The sequence below is a fragment of the Alligator mississippiensis genome, chromosome 2 (genome assembly GCF_030867095.1).
Source record: "Alligator mississippiensis isolate rAllMis1 chromosome 2, rAllMis1, whole genome shotgun sequence".
Lineage (NCBI taxonomy): Eukaryota > Metazoa > Chordata > Crocodylia > Alligatoridae > Alligator > Alligator mississippiensis.
This window is the reverse complement of record NC_081825.1, coordinates 56632817-56650338: the sequence shown is the minus strand read 5'-3', so window position 1 is coordinate 56650338 and position 17522 is coordinate 56632817. Positions and strand designations below refer to the sequence as shown.

The following is a 17522-nucleotide window of genomic DNA, read 5'->3' as shown; positions in this document are numbered from 1 at the left end:
ATGTCCCCTCTGAGTGGGTATGAGATGTCAGATCCATTAATCAGACTGAGCCTGACGTGCTGTTCTCAGCTTGACATCACATTGGGTGACCACGTCAAGGAGTAACGTAAACAAAGTCAGTATGCCATGTAGTTGCTTTACTAGTATCAAATATGGACACATTTCTGAAGCAGGCGAAAGACATTGCATGCAACCAATTTAGTGTACCTTCATATTTTGAGGGAAAAGTTTGTTAATAACAGGAGGAGATACATCACTTTATCCCCTTAAGAGTTTCTATGATGACTTGGCTTGTCTTCTCTGCAAGATATGGCTAAGAAGTGATCAGGGGCCAAACTGAAAAAGGACATGACACAGGCTAAAGCATTTGGTCTTCCCTACATAATAGAGGAAAACTCTGAGAATGTCCACATTATATAGCAGTCATTCTCAACCTTTTTAGTCTGGAGGCACATTTGGATAAACTCAAGGCACTCCTTGGAAAATGCCAGCTCTTAGTTTTCATTCTTTTTTTGCCAACATAAAAATAATAGAGCAGTTTTTCTACTGCAAATAACTTAAAAAGGCCACAACTACAGATTTCTATTTAAAACCTGTGGGTTTATCTTGAATCATGCTTGAAAACCTAACAATGCTAACACTGTGTGGCACTGTTGTAAGAACTGCTGGTATATAGTCTCTCTTTTATTGTATTGAGTGTGGCTTTGGTTGAATTCTGAGACCACCTTATAGATAAATTTAGGATGTGGTCTCAGACCTCCTTTTCCATGTAATTATGTGTAGGAAGGACCAGACACACGGTTCTGTTGCCAAGTTGAAGGAGCTGAGGCCAAACTGCAGAAGTGTGGGTAGGCAGAAGGCTCCAAAACCTGTTTCTGAGTGACACTGGAGTGAACATTTGTAGACGTGACAACCAGCTTGATCAGCAAAGTAAAGAAAGCAATCAACATATCCAGATAAAACAAGTGATGAAACAGAGCACAAGGCCTTAAAGGAACATTACAAAGGAAGACCGTGCATTAAAGATGATGGCAAGTAATATTCCATAATAGTGAAGGAAGGAGATAAGGAATTCTTCCTTCCAGAAGTGTAATCTTCACAGGCACATCCCAACTGAATCGCAACTAATTGACATCTTTCATGTCCACAAGAAAACTGTCTCAGTCCCATTCCAAAGGTTTCAGTGAAACAAAGAATTTTAAATAAAACCTATCAGAGAACATTATTAGAATATTAAGATGAACCTCTATAAATTTAAGGTATAGGCTGGAGGGAAATTTGAACTCAGTAAATTCAAGACCTGTTGCCAGTCTGCCTATCACCCTCCTCCCCTGCCTGAGTCTCCCCAGCTGGTATAGGTAAGAAATTATGTTGTGCTGTCACAGGTTGGTATCTGGATGGGGATAAGTGTTTGTGTTTTGAGGCACAAGCAATAAAAGGTCAGGCTGTAGACCTGCTTCTTGCCTCTTTGACCAGTAGCCAACCTGCAAATCTACCTGTAATCTAGGTAACAGCTGACCTCCTGCACAGTGGTGATGGCAGACCAGAAAGACCATCATAAGGGGAAGGTGATGTATCAATCAGTTCAAGTAAGGCTTGATCCACTCAGGAGGATAATATTGTAAGACTCCACACAGGATTTGGATTTCTAGCACGTGTGTAATATGAAGGAAGCCCTTGAAAAGCCTTGATACTATAGGATGTGCAAATACTGAATGCAACTGAATAGGAACATGGCCTACTGATATTGCTGCAAGATGAACTTTGAAAAAACTATATGGCAATCTAGCCTATTCCAGTGGCCTGTAGTTAAGGACTTCTGGTACAAGAGCCTCAGCTGGGTCCAAATTGTGTTGAACTGCCTATATGAAGAACTGTTTCTATTTGGAGGAGCAAGTTTTCATAGACAATGTCCTTCCCGCTCTGTAAGAAGATTTTATGAATCTGTTGAGAATAGTTTCTATCAGTAAAGCTCAGCCAACATTATGAGTCATCATGAGATTGGGACGGCTGGTTGACTGTGGTTCTGAGTTATCACAGCTGAACAAAACAAGACAGAAAGGAAGCCAAAAGGACATGTGCAAGTGGTCAGACACCTGGAAATGTCTTAACCAATAGGAAGCCATCAAGATCTATGTAAGCTCATCTCATCTAACCTTGGATATTACCAAGGGAATACGGTAAAAAGCAACAAAAGGCCTGAAGAAGACAGGAAGGCATCTAATGAGAAGCCTAGTGCTCCAAGTACCTTTCTGAAGCAGAAGTTTGGGCACTTGGGGCTAAATCTGAGCTCACCCACTAGCTATCTAATGTATAGCTGCTGGCAAGGATTTGAAGGGTTTCCAAACAGTGCAAATTGGGTATCTGTTCCAGCCTCTTGGAGAAGGACCTGAAAGCAGGGGAAGCCCCATGTAAAGAAGACTGGTGTCTGCTCTCAGTACTGTTTATGGAGTGTTCCCAATGACTGTAATGCAATATGCATGAACAACATTACAAGGAAGGACTTCTACCCTGATTGGGCAGCATTATCCTCCCTGAACAACAGTAAGGCTTCCTCTCGCTCATTTTCATCCTGTCTTCATTATGCTTTCTTTCTCGGTTTCCTAGGCTCTAGTCTCAACAGGAAGGCACTCGTGCTTCTATCTGGTGTGTTCTGTTGCTTTATACAAAGTGGAAGGTCTTATACAAAGTGGTTAGGTTGCTCTTATACAAAGTGGAAGGTCAGGATTCAAATCTCTTTTGGGGGAGGTGAACCTAAAAGTTGGGTTTCATGGGTCTCTCTTGTCCTGGTTGGGAGAACAGGGAAAAGGATACTTCTGGGCTGCAGAAAGCTGAGACATGCCCTGATAAGTTTCTCAACTGGGTGTGAATGAATGCCTATTATGTTTCCCCTTAAGTGTGCTGTCCTCATTTCCAGTTGTTTTATAAGCATACTTTGTCCTCTGAAGAGTCTAAAGAATGTGAATTGATATTCTACTGTGACTCCCATGTGTTTTCAATGGGACTGGATAGTAAGCAATTTCGAAGTATACATTCTGCCTGTCAAGAACCATGAACCAATGCTTAACGAGAATAATGGAGGAAATTATTCTAATCCTTCACCTAAGAGAAAACATGAAACAGGAAGTTCTGCCTCTTTAAGAGCCTCAGGCTGCCAGCCCTATTCCATCATCAGACCTAGTTGTGAATAGGTCAGTTGAACCTAAGAAGGGCTTGGAGTTTAGCTGCAATACAGAAGTTACAAAGAAACTGTAGGTTCTTCCATTATGTCCCACAGCAAGGGTACTAGAAAAAAAAAGAGGAAGAAAGAACAAATAATGAGTGCTGACCCACAGTGGGCATAGGAACAGCTTTGTTTGTACACTTTGCCTATGTTTTATGTGAATGAATAAAACCGTGTCTTAACAGATTTGAAAATGGGCTTCTGAAACAGGTTAGTAGTTTGCAGACTGCCTTTCTTCTTCCACAGAAAGGAATATGTGGACCTTTCCTTTTAAATTCTGCTGGCACCTCCTCTCCAACTTTGAGTAGAAGCAGTGAAGCAACTTCTCCCAAAATCCTATCATGAGAGAGAATCTCTGAAAAGGTACATGGAGAACAGGTGAGTAGATGCTAAAATGTTAAATTGCACTGATGGCTAGAAAATGGTATTTACAGGTTTGCTTTTAGAAACTGGCTTACAGAAGGCTTTCTTTTCTATCTTAGCTTCTTTGTGCTGTACTACTCAGGCTTCCTGGAGTGATAAGACATTGCCTGTTGGTCTCAGCTGGGGCTGAGGATGGCACAGGTTGCCATATAGGACTGGGGTTTAACTCCCTACCGGGTGTGAAGGGTGATCTTCTGTTCCTTTAGAGGCAGCAATGTGCTGTTGATTCTTTCATTAAATAATTCACTAACCTTAACAAATAAATTCTGCACACAGCCAAACCAACCTAGGGATAGTTAATAATTGGCAATGCTCCATACATTGTCACTGCTATGGCTGTAGACCTGGCCACGGTGTCAGAGGTGCTCACTGCTACCCTAATATAACAGCATGGTGCTAACTGGCATTCCCTGATACTTCCTTGAGTTCCTTGCTGCTATTATATGTGAGTTTCAAAAGAAAGGACAAGGAGTCATGTTTGGTCATTTGGGCCAGGTAATTTGCCACTTAGTATTATAAAGAGAAAATGTCCATTCCAGAAAAGGGAGACCTTTTGGGTCCTGGTCACTGGTATAACTTTAGTTTTGAATTGGAATTGTCTTCTACCACTGAAACAGCTAAGATGCCTGCATTGCAGTACATGTATCAATACTCATACTCTAACTTGGGGACCAATTATTACTTCTTGAGATGTTTTCCAATTGATGCTATCATGATCACTGTCCACCATGGGACCTTAGCTTGGTTGAGCAATCCCTTGTTTATAGAATGCAGAGACTGGCTGCAATGGAGTAATCAGAATGTTCAGTCATTGAGGTTTCTCTAGTGTGACAGATGCCTCCATCTCTAGAATATCTGCAACGTTCAAAGGAGTGAAGTATCAGTACTGGTGTTAGGGACTTCGTTGGCAGACAAAGATGAAAAGTCCACTTGTAGTGAAGCAGGATGCTGTTGTTCCTGTAGTCAGGCTGTTCCTGGTAGACTGTCATAAATCAGGGAAGCTGATGGAGAAAGTGGTCTTTTCCTCAAATGCAAGGCTTACTTGCATGAGATGGTGGCTACCAGTAAGCTCAGTGGGGCAAAATTACCATGCTGTAGTGGGAGTATACAGCATTCTTGGTGCCAGTGTCTGTACTGATACCAGTAAGTGTCTTGGTACAATTATGCTTCTGATTCTTTCAGTGGTATTAGTACTAAGCTGATCCCTGGAGCTGGGATCAGAGTTAGTCTTCATTTCTATATTGAAAATGGATCCTCTTCACCAGAAGTTCAGGTTTAGCTGGTTTTATTCTAAGTCTTTAGGTAGTCAGTCTTTCTGGGAAGTCCTGGCTTCCCATTTTAAGTTTCTTTTCAGATCAATCCTTCTCAGTGTTGGACTTCATCACCAGGGACTTCTGTTGCCAGGGTAATGCCAGGAATTTTCTTGGCATGGTCTTCTCTGCACTGGTCCTTACTATTATTCTTCTACTAGATGGGGCACTAGATAAAACTGACTTGTTCAACACCCATACTCTACAGCTTATGTCTTTAGGATCAGAATATCTCTTTAGCCATTACTATAGAAGAGCAAATGTCAACTGTGTGATTTGTGCCTTGTTCTTGCCAAAAACTAAAGGCACTTAGGAGATACCTGTATATCAGGCAGATACAGCGATGCCTCTTCCACTTAAAGTATCCATCTTTCAGTGTCAAGAAGTCATTGGAGAACAAGCAGGCAGGGCTAGACACCTAAAGTTTCAGAATTTCTGTACAGGGTGCATGTATGGAGCTGTACACAGGGGGGACATCAGTATTCCATGCAGACTGGTTAATATTCACGACAATCATATGCGTCATAACTTCCTAACCTTTCTGGGTTTCTGACATATGAAAGAACTTAGCCAGAGCTAAGAACTTAGTGAGTTAAGCACTGTCCAGGTTCTATCATACTGCCACAGGCACTTAGAGGGAACTAAGGGAGGGTTATGACTAACCTTCCCTCCATGCTCTTATATGAGTGTATAAGGAGGCACTGAGCACACTGCTCTTTAAAAAGACTTTGATTTCACATGTCTCAGGCATGTGTGTACCCACAGTGGGATTCACAGTAAAACATAATCAAAAATTTATTTTTTACTCACTTAAAGTAACTCAAAACAGGACATTCTTAATCTGAAATGTGTGTCCACACACAAAGTTGCCCCACAGTAACTAAGAAGTAAAACTAAGTTATTTTGTATGCGAACTCGGTCTAGACAAGCTCCACTTCAGCAACTAATGAAATAAATGAGAAGGCTTTTCAACTGAATCCATGGGCATGGAACATCAGTTTTCTTAAATTATTATGCAAGAGGCAAGGATTCCTTAGGGTGATATCTTTTACTATGTAGTTGAGATACAAGTTAGACAAGATTTCAAATGTCAAGACATCTTGCATTCAATAGCTTATCCAACTTTATCCCAACTACATAGTTGGTCCAATAAACAGTATCACCCTAAGGAATCCTTGTGTCTCAATTTCTAGACCATTGCAGCTGCAACATCACTCTTACAGTATCTTAAATTATTTAAAATGCACAACTGTTACCTGCTCTGCAAATCCTCTCACCACCTGCCTCTGCTTTAGATTGGTCTCTCCGTCAAGTCCTGCTGTTTCGATGTGACAAATCCCGTCTGGATCAGTAGAATATAACAGCACCATATCAGCAGGGATTATTTCATTACATGAAAGTCGAATGAAGTCCCCAACATTAACATCTTTCCAGCACTGATCTATGTATTTCTTTTCTTTCCTGAAACATACATAACAAGTAAAATAAAAAATTCTACCGCCTGGAAGAACTTACTGTTAGTAGAAGATGATTATAGTACAACATGTACATACAGTTAAAAAAAATACTTAGTCCAAACCCATATATACAAAAGTGCCTCTAAGCCATCAATGCTCATGAGACATTATTAACTTAGGGTAAATGTATTCTGTATGAGAATTTAAACCATTGTATTAATTGCCTAGGATGCAAGTCAGTGAAGAATTTAGCTCTGTTTTTTATTTCCTAGGAGAAAGTAATATTCACCTATTATGTGACTTTCAAGTTATGTAAATGAAGTAGCAGATCTTTATCTCCTTTCCTAATTACCCTTTCAGAACAGCTGTTCTTGTTTCTTAGTTGGATGGGCACCTATCAATATGTTAAAACAGTCACCTGCCAATTCACTGAAGTTCAAAATTAAAATTCCACTTGGAAACATCCATACTGTATGTAAATATAATATAGTATACTACCATTCACTACTTTGGTGCAAATCTGTGTGTAGTCATGTATTTTGGTTTAAGAATGCCCTGTTTTGTGTTGCTTGAGTGAAAAATAATTTATGATTGTGTCAGAAAAAGACATGTGCACACATGCACATGCATGCGCGCACACACACACAAACACTGCGGCTTTATCTCTTTGACCTCTGCGTTAAGCAGGATCAGGCTATTACAATTCCCGGAGTGAAGTCTATAAAAGTTCATGGCTCTGAGCACTTTTCAGAATTGGACATTGCTTATGATTGTTTTTCATGCCATAACAATAATTAACTTTCCATCTCTGCCTGCTGTTTAGTTTTCACGTGAAGCCACTATCCTTGTATGTGGTCAGAGCTGATTACTGGGAACATCATTAGGATTATGAACCAGACTGGGATTTCAAGTGAGGAGTAAACAACATTGGATGACCTGCAGGAACAAATGTAAAGTGCATCAGTACAGGTGGAGGCAGTACTGCTGTTGTCTGATGGGATCAAATTTTGCTGTCTGAGGGAGCATCTACATGTCGCCGTATGGAAACATTGCCATGGCGCAGTACATGTGGCTTCTGTGCCATGCACACAGTGCATGGTTAAATTTCACTGCTTCACTGCCATAGCGGCATGCTATACCCAGAGAGCACACCACTACGGTGACGTAGTTGGCGATCGCATGCAGACACACATGATCACTACATCATCATAGTGTGGTGCACAGCAATGTCGCGCATCACTACATCACCATAGGGCAATGTGTATATGCACCCTGAATGAATGTTTGTGGGCATATCTCTCTGTATAGCCAGAAGGCATTTTTGGTGATAAGTTACATTACCATTAGTAATGGCAAAAACATTTTGCCGAAGATAGGTCAACCCTAAGAGATCGGCTGATGTGCTTGTTTTGTCTGGCTTGTCAAATCTATGTGTTAGTATCAGGTACAAATTTAATAACAATAATAAAAAACTCTCATCCCAATAAGAAGAAAGTTTCATATATTAGAATTTATACATAAAAATTGGTGCTAGTATCTCTTTAAAAATGCAGGCCTGAAGCAAGAGGGCACAAATAGCATGAAATTAAATATTTTACTGACCACTGAAATCAGTAATATAGAAGGGCTGCAGAACATAGTGAAAACCACACTAATTTCTGTTGGAGGAATAATGCATCCTAAGAAAAAAAGCGTCAAAATGTAACTATACATCTTGATGCACTGAATCTTCTCAACAAGACTCTTTACAGTGCTATTTTTGAAATGAAACCTAGCAAATCTAGATTGACTTGCCAGCCAACATTTAAAGTCGTTTAGCTATTTTTCTGTCATGCTCCTGCCTAGAATTCTCAAGTCGTACCCTACAGAACTCATTAATATTAATAGCTCTGATAATGTTTACGTTCTCTGACGAGTCACAACATCCCATGTATTTGAAAATGTGTTATGTTGCTCTGCTAGCAAATACTATATTAAGATATATTAAAAGCATGCATCTCATAGCACTAATGATAGATATGCTTTAATATGTGTCTGTGTCACATGAGGAAGGGCATTTTGTGCCTGAAAACTTGTCAAACGTCTCTCCCAAATGTTGGTTGCAATAAGTGATATCATAACAAAAAATCTTTACTTCTCACAGGAACAGAGATGCATTTATGTCCAAAATTAATACATTTTTTATCAAACTGTATAACAGAAATATTAATACATTTTTGGTATTGTTGATATATTAATGCACCATACATTTTACGCAATTACCCTGTAAATTAAGAATCTATAAGATAAAGAGGGCACAAACATCTAAATGTGGCCATAGAGGGGTTGTTGGAAGGATCAATTCCTGAAAAAAATTAGTTGGGAAAGATATCTGAATGACATGGATACAGAAAGATAAAAGGGGACTTTACAGATAACGAGTCTGATTCCCAGCCATTTACTGGGGGCTGTGAGTGCAAAGTAGATATAATATTCACCAAATCTGAATTCTTTGCTTGCTCAGCGACAGGGCTTGATTGGCGACAGGGATTGGCGCTAATCTGCTTGATTGGCGACAGGGATTGCCAAGGCTTCTGCCAACTGTAACATGGTCCTAATCATTCCAATCTGTTAAACACTGCAGCAATGTTGACTGATTTAAAATTTATGCCCACTTTGCAAGGTGCAAAAGACAGTGCAGAATCAGGTGAAGGAAGAAGTTAGCGATTATTCTAAATTCTTAAGCCAGGATGAAAGACGGTCTGCAGAGCACAAAAGAGAGATGAAAGGAAAGGTAATGAAATGAATGATGTAGTCTGGGGTGACTTTAGGGAAATGAGGACAAGGAGCTAGCTCTGACACAGTGAGCAAAAGGGAACCCATGATCAAATCTGATGTGAAAGCAACTTAGGTCAGGGGATTCAATGGGAACTCTTTAGGGAAACAACCTTTGCATTTTTCCCTGATAAAAGGGTAACAAAATAATAACTAGAGGTAGAATAAAGCATAAGCATTATTGTCTCCCCTGAGGTTTTTGCTTACACTGTTCCCTATCATAAAATTATCAAAACCAACTTGACTATGCTGACCGCATTGAATATCTGTGCTTAGTAGATGGTAAGAATATGGACAGTTTAAAAAAAAAAAAGAAGAAAAAGTGTAGCCATTGCTTATTTAGTGAATTCAGGCTGAAAACATAATTCCTTTTTTTTTTTGGTGATGCAGTAATAATTACTGGCTGAAGCAGTGAGCAAGCCAGGGTTTATGGTAGACATGCCACAAATTAACCCCATAACCTCCTTGAGTACCTCCTTTGATCCCCTTTCTCTGCCTCACCTGCTGCTCTTTCTGCTCCCTACCCTGTGCTTCCTGCCCAATCCACTGCTGTGCTGCCTGCCCCTCTCCTATCTGCTATGTACCACACAGAGAGCTTGCTTGTGCCACTTGTGGCACATGTACCACAGGTTGGCCACACCTGTGCTAGAAGGTTAGGAGGAATCTACTGGAAGAGAAAATTGCATCTGAAAGTGAGGACTTCAAATTTAACAAATACATTCCCAGTTTTTATTTAAATTATCTTGAAAGAATAAAATTCCCTTTTCTTTAAAATCCTACACTGTGGGTTTTCATCCTTATGAGATATAATAAGAACAGTAACCAGACAGCATCTCCCCTTTCCATAGTTTGAGGAAGACGAAATTTGAAGGGCCTAAGAACAAATGACAAAAAGTCCTCTCCTGAAAGCTAGCAGAAAGCCACTGCTAAAGTTTCTGCCAGTTGTAACATGATCCTAAAAATACCAATCTACTGAACACTGGACATATCTACACATTCATTAATGTGCTTTGGGTAATGTGCGTTAAATTTAGTACCTCCATTGTGAGGTACTGGAAAAAGGCGCATTAACTAAAGAAAACGGGGGTTTTTGTGATGCTTCAATGCGCATTAAGATAGGCTAATGCACATTAAAGCGCACATGTATACATGCTCACTGTAGTGGCTGAGACTGATTTAAGCAACTCTACGCTAGTCCATCTACATTAATGGTATCTTACGCTGGCTTGATTAAATTGATTTTAAATCAATGTCATTTAATTTAGCACCTTAACTGATGCATGCTAAATTGATTCAAGCAAGAGGTAAACCTGTTTAAGTGTTTACATTTTTTTCAATACTATGTACTCAAAATTATAACAAGTTCCAAGCTGAACTAAAGTACATGGAAGCAAACTGTTTTGTCATGATATGTGATATCATTTATTCAACTACATACAGAGAAGAACGAGAAAAAAGGATTATTGTATTTTCTTGGATACCACATGCCTCCCACATAACATATGCACCTTGGTTTTGGAAGACATTATGTAGGAAAAAAGTTTTACAGAGCTGTGGCCTACAGCTGGATTTTTCACAAAGAAACTAGGCTGGAAAAACGCTTCCAGTTTCTCTGTCTCTTCCAGAGAGCAGGAGAGGGTACAGTCCAGTATTAATCCTTTCAAAACCACTCTTAACTTGGCACCAGTTTTTGGTAACTTTTATCCCATAAGTGGGGTAGAGGGTATATGTAGCACTGTGGAGGGTACCACCTCAATATATGCAAGTATTAAAAGGACAGAAATTGCTTTCAGCTCTCTAATTGTTGAATGTATTCTTGTTCCAGTCTCAAGTTATTACAAGTTGAATAATTTTACTCTTAGAAATGTGTTGTAACTATGAATTCTTCTGCTATCTTGGTTTAAGAGTGACTTATTTCTACTGAGCTTAATTTGACTTCAACTCAGTGTAGGCTAAACTGAAATAAGTTGTCCTGAATCTAAAATCAGAATGTGTCCACATGGTCAATCCAGAAAGCCATTTTAAAGGTTGCTTAATCTTACAGATTTTTATATGCATCAATATATTTAATTATTGATCAATAACAATATAATAGGAACAGAATCTTGTTACTTACCTGCTGTATACTTTTGTTAATAAATTGTTTATCTGTTTATCTAGCTTGTATTTTGAGTAATCCTCAAGGCCATCCTTTACAGCAATAATTGTGAGAACCACAACTAGAGGTAGCATTGTAATTTCTTTCTGGAAGGCTTCCACCAGTGGGACCCAGTTTAGAACAACTAAAAATAGGAAATACAAATTGGCAGCTCTGGAACAAAGAAGAGATGTAAGAATTAGCAGGGGAATGAAGTTAAGGAGGTAAGTAAAAAGAAGATTAAACTCAGGTAGTGAGTGTTAGTTGATGTTAAAGCAGTTTGCTATGTACCTTCAAAACAAGAACATGTTTTATACTGTTTGTTAGAAGGAGACATGGCATTTATGTAGCTTCAGGAGACAGAAACTGAACTGAGATTTTACTGTGCACCCAGAATCTCAAAACAACACCCCCCTTACAGACCATACAATTCTTAAAACTCACAGCCTGGTTTTTTTATAGGTAAGTAGCCTATGATCAGCAAAGGTCAACATGCTATTAGAAGGCAAGAGAGGATGGCATCTTAAAGACTAACTTGATCAGGCAGTCATACTTTTTTGCAGGGGACAGCCTACTTTGTCAGATGCTTTGTCATGTCTTATTCTTTTCTGAACAAGTTAGTCTCTATGGACAGATCCAGACATGCAGGCACATGTGGTTTCTGGTACTGCAAACTGCTTTATGGCACCACAAACCACATATGTTGCACATTAAACCATGTACCACATGTATCACAGTATCATAGTAGCTAGGGTTAGAAGGGACCTAAACAGAACATCAAGTCCAACCCCCTGCCTAGGGCAGGAATGGATGCTGGGGTCATATGGCCCCAATCAGGTGTCTATCCAGCCTCCTCTTAAAGTTCCCCAAGGTAGGAGCGAGCACCACTTCCCTTGGAAGTTGGTTCCAGGTCCTAGCCTCCCTAACTGTAAAGTAAAGCTCATGATGTCTAGCCTGAACCTGCTCTCTAGCAACTTGTGGCTGTTATTCCTAGTTACCCCATGTGGTGTCCAGGGGAACAGGGCATCTCCTATTCCCTGCTGATCCCCCCTGGTGAATTCGTAGATGGCCACCAGATCCCCCCTCAGCCTTCTCTTGTGGAGGCTGAATACATTCAGGCCCTCTAGTCTCTCCTCATATGATCTGTTCTGCTGCCCTCTGATCATGCAAGTGGCCCTTCTCTGGACCCTCTCAATGCTAGCCACATCTCTCTTGAAGTGCGGCGCCCAAAATTGGACGCAGTACTCCAACTGCGGCCTGACCAATGCTGCATATAGGGGGAGGATCACCTCCCTGGACCTGCTTGTGATGCATCTGTGGATGCATGACAAGGTGTGGTTAGCCTTACTGACAGCTTCCTCGCATTGGCGGCTCATGTTCATCTTGGAGTCAACAATGACTCCAAGATCCCTTTCCGCCTCTGTGCTGACGAGAAGGGTGTTCCCCAGCCTGTAGGTATGCTGCTGATTCCTTTTCCCTAGATGCAGTACCCTGCACTTGTCCGCATTAAACTGTGCACCACATGTTGCACATTAAACTGTGCACAGGGGCAAAATTTGCTGCCAGGACTTCTCCCCAGAGCAGGGTGCCGCTCTCCAGCTGGCTGGGGCACAGGGTGCCTCAGCTTAGGGGCTGCCTCCCAGCTAGCCCCACATTGAGGCACCCTGTGTCTCATGGAGTAGTGGGACACAAATCACTTGAGCAGGGATATGCACTGCAGCACAAAGTAGCTGCACAAATTTGTGTCACTACTATTTGTGCTGCAGCAAACGCACGTCTTTACTTGTGTGGATGTGGCCTAAGGTGCCACCTTACACTACCTTCTACCTGATTTCAGACTAACTCAGCTAACTACCTGTCTGTGTTATTAGATGACATTGCTCTCTTACGTTCCAGATTATGTAAACATTTAGCTAAATCCACTTGTCTCAGTATTGGTTTAGCAGGGCCATCGAGTTGGCAGGCTGCAAACAATTAACTCACAGCATGTGGGCTCCTGCCTGGGCACTCTCCCCATGACCCTTGCTGTGGCCTGGATCTCTGGGTTCCCACTTCTTCTTTCCACTTCCTGCCCCTCACCTAAGGAGGCAGACCCAAGAGACCCTCAGACACTGGACAGCTTTTACTTCTACACTGAAAGTGGCATGGTTACACCAATAGTATTTAATTAAATTTCCTGAAAAAAGATCCATGACCTCATACAGAAGCATGAATACATATTTGCTTAGTTACTTCCCTGGAAGTTTCAACCATATTGACAACAGCATTCACACCCCAAGATATGCCCGCTACCAGTTATAGATTGTGCTCAGTGTTGAAGGAAAACAAAGGAGCATTATGATCATGCATTCTGCTCTCTGTCCACATGCTCCACAATCAAAATATTATTTTAAGAGAAATATTTCTGCATCAATTGAAAAATTCATAGTGCTTCAACTGTGAACAGAAGTATAATCAATACCATAACACACTTTTCATTCACAGCCTTCCTTGAAACCAGTTGATAAAGTAAATCATTTATATTGTGTTTAATCAGGGAAGGAAAACAACTCAAGATTTATGCCTTTTGGTCTTAGCTGACAGGAAAAGGATAAGACAAGCAACTGCCATAACAAAGGATGCAGAAGAGGAGAAGAATCAGTTTATATAAATCATCATTTCAGAACTTTCAGTTTTTAATTATTACAACAGTACCTTTCCTGTACATTTTGTAGAGTCATATAAAGATAATTTAAGGCACACTTTTTCACAGATTAAAACATTCTGAAATAACTGCTTCTGGGTCTCCATAAGCCTTTTCTAGTGAGTTTTTCCACCTCCCCTTTGCATGGCTCTTCAAACCACCAAGCCTCTTGCTTACCATCAAGATCAAAGGGTAGTTCAAGAAAGAGAGAAGCAACTTCCCCACTTCTGTATTCTACAGCTACCAAATAGGTTAGGAAGAAATGTGCCTGAAATGGTACAGCAGACTGCTCTGTTTCAGTCCTCTGAAAAGATCTCATTGGATCTCATCAGTCCAAAATAGTGAAAGGAAGGGTGAGACACCAAATCTGGAGAAACGTGTTATCCCCAAACTGATATTCAAAAGATTTGTATCATATTACAAAGCTGTTATCAAACTTGACAGAAAAGCAATTAGGAAAGGTGGTTAGTTCAGAAATCCTACTTGCACATATTGATAAATGAATGTCAAACAAACAAAAACCTAAGCTCAAGGTAATTTTCATAAGAGTCCTTTACCTGTGAAACTGTTCAAACAAGTTCCGTGGTATGAAGTTTAATAAAGTGTACTTTGTAGTCCGTATTCTGTTGTTCATGTACAATTTTGATACCTTTTCATACTCTTCTTTAAAGTGTCCCAAACAGGGAATAACTATCCTATGTTTGCCAGTGATTTTGGTTGACTGATAGCACTTGTCACTTGAGTTGCTGCTGCTGTTGCTCCCATCCCGGCCTTCTGCAGATACCAGATGCTGCCAGTGATATCTGGCCCATCGGATAGGGTCAGCCATAGTATGTGAAATGTTTTGAGGTCCACGTGGTGTCTTCACTCTAACAAAATATTAACATAAAATTAAGTGGTAATTCTGGAGAGGCCTTAAAAATACAAACAAAAAACTGAAAGTGAAAAACTATAATAGTTAAGGCATATACTCAGATGAGTCTAAAGCAGGTGTCGGCAACCCCCGGCATGCATGCCGAGCATGGCACACGAGGCCATTTGGCTCGGCATGCCACCACCAGCCCCAGCTCTCCTACCATGCAGAGTTGCTGCTCTTCTGAGTCTAAAAGCTTCTATTCTATAAGGCTGCCCATCCAGTGTTGTGTTTCTTTAAAACACAAGCCACAGCCCAAAGCTTTGATCAATAGTACAGTTACTTCTTTTGCAGGTTTCATGTATGTTTTCCCTAGCTGAGTCTTAAGGCATGGACAAATGAAACAATCACATTGGTTTAGAAGGGGGGTGGTGAAGGGATATTAACTGGCTGCATCTACACAAACCACTGACTACACAGTCATTTAGTACTTGTTTATATAGCTGTTGGCCTGTGTCACAACCCAAGGGTGTGATTTTTGTTTGTGTGTGCTTCGGCACTGCTAAATTATTTTCCCGCCATTTGTAGCTTTCTTTGCAGGGTGCATTTCTGAGCTGCAGAAAGGAAATGCACGTTGCAAGGAGTTCCCGCCATTTGTATTTAAATTCGTGCCCCACTATTGGCCAGTTCTAAATTATTCCTACGTGGTGGCTAGCGATTGGCTTGCTAGCCGTATAAGAGGCTTGAGTGGTTTCCGCCCAAGTTGGAGGACTCCATGAACATCAGGAGGAGGAGACTTCACGTCTTGTGAAGATCTCTAAGCGCTGCGGAGCCTATTGGACCCAGCGTGAATATCAAGAAGGCAACAGGGGTCTGATCAGCCTCTCGCCTCTCCTCGTCGCTGAACGATCCCTCGACGTACCCTTCCCTGCGCGCAAAAGTTCCACGGAGCCTAGCAAACTTCATGTGAGTGAATTGTGAGTGAATCCAGAGCTCTGTCCGAGTCCTTAAACTGGGACTTAAGCGAAGTATTCCTGGAAGTTTTCCAGCCTGCACCGCGACCATCTACGGTGTAAGTAAACAATCTTGAACAACCATTAAGCATCCGTGCCTAATTCTAGCGTGCCGCCTGCCTTCCCCGACCCGGCTTGTCCGGGCTGCTGGCCACAGCCTGCCGCGCGAAAAAAGGGCCTCGGATTGCTCCCGGCCCGCACAGCCTGTACAAATACTAAATGTGCAGTAACTGGAGTTACTGTGCAGTAGTGCCAATGAGTGGCTTTTTTGTGACACTGATTGAGCAGTAGCTTGAGACTACTGTGCAGTAGCATTGTGTCAGAGTTTCTGCCATGCGATGCTACTTCGCAGTCAGCGTCTTGTGTAGACACAGCCACTGTGTATCAGCAGATCCACTCTTGTTACCCTGCCTGTCCACTCTATCCACTCTAAGTGGAAACTAAGCCAAAACAATTTAACCTTCAATGAAACGACTGCTAGATTACTGCAGTAATTTAGATTTCAGGCCAACAGTTGTGCTGAGACTGCAAAGTCCAAACCTTCTTCTTCTGAAGCATAGGCACAAAAGTGGAAGAAGTCAAGTTGGTGACCTGCTGCCATTAATGTAAATCCTTTGGTTTTCTCCTTCTCAGCTCCTGCTGTCTCCTCAATCCCCTGAAGCTCCTGTGTGTCACTTGCCTCTTCACCTATGTCTCCCACCCCTCCTACCAGTAAGATTATTGCCTCCCATTCTGGCCAGTTTATGTCCTTTCTAGTAACAAAAAGGACACCAGAAAGCTGGTGTAACAGGAATAATAAAGATTTATCAGCCAGAAGAACCCTCAACCTGCCTAAGGCTAGTGTAGCCGGCTCAACTGCTCACTTGTTGCCAGAGCTGATGCAAAGATGGCTTTAGGCCACCATTCTTTCCTCCTTCCCAAGTGTAATGCAGCCACACCTGAGAGTCTGGCCTGTGGATCAAAAAATAATCATGGGGCTGAAGGTATGAGGATATTCATATTATTCTCCTACTGATGGGACGAGCCTTTGTAGAAGCAAATAACTGACATGAAACCTGATCCAAAGCTGACTGGGTTTTGGATCAGATAAGCAGTGAAATTTCATAGGGTAGGCAGCAGTGATCATTAATCATTGCAACATACTTGCATTTCACAATTTTAATAAACTATAAATGACAGCTAAGGGCTAGTTTGTTGTTGCCTGCTGCATACTACGTGCATTCTGTTTTTAGAACGGCTTTACTGCCAGTCTTGTGGATTTTTTTACCTGAGTCAAACAATGATACATAAATTGAAATATTTTCCTCTTCCCACATATAAAGAGAATTTGGAACAACTTCAAACTACTATTGGGAAATACTTACAATTGCAGTTTATAAATTAGTAAAGCAGTATTTTACGTTTGGCTTTTAGACTGACATTACCTTTCAATCTTCTTCATTATTATATCTTACCTCATCTTGTGTAACTTACTTATATTAATGTCTAACTTATTACGTGTGAATTTCTTCTGGAAATGTAGTTAATTCAAACATGGCTGCAGTTTTATAGCAAATGTTTAGAACTCCTGTTTTTAGCACCTTTCCATATGTGTTATTGCTGTAACATA

At 40.9% G+C, this 17522-nt stretch overlaps 1 protein-coding gene across 8 annotated transcripts in view; it reads right to left on the bottom strand.

The window, feature by feature from the left end:
• Positions 1–17522, bottom strand: part of ATP10D (ATPase phospholipid transporting 10D (putative)) — an 86772-nt gene that overhangs the window by 43721 nt on the left and 25529 nt on the right. For 7 of the 8 annotated variants that reach the window (XM_019481195.2, XM_019481192.2, XM_019481194.2 and 4 more), the window contains 3 exons: positions 14605–14916; positions 11344–11538; positions 6213–6417 (listed from right to left, as the gene is read on the bottom strand). In XM_019481195.2, coding sequence (XP_019336740.1) covers positions 6213–6417; positions 11344–11538; positions 14605–14876 — 672 coding nt within the window. In that variant the 5' untranslated portion in view covers positions 14877–14916. Of the gene's footprint in view, positions 1–6212; positions 6418–8890; positions 9134–11343; positions 11539–14604; positions 14917–17522 lie in introns of those variants that run through there. The other variant, XM_059721698.1, reaches the window with a different exon arrangement.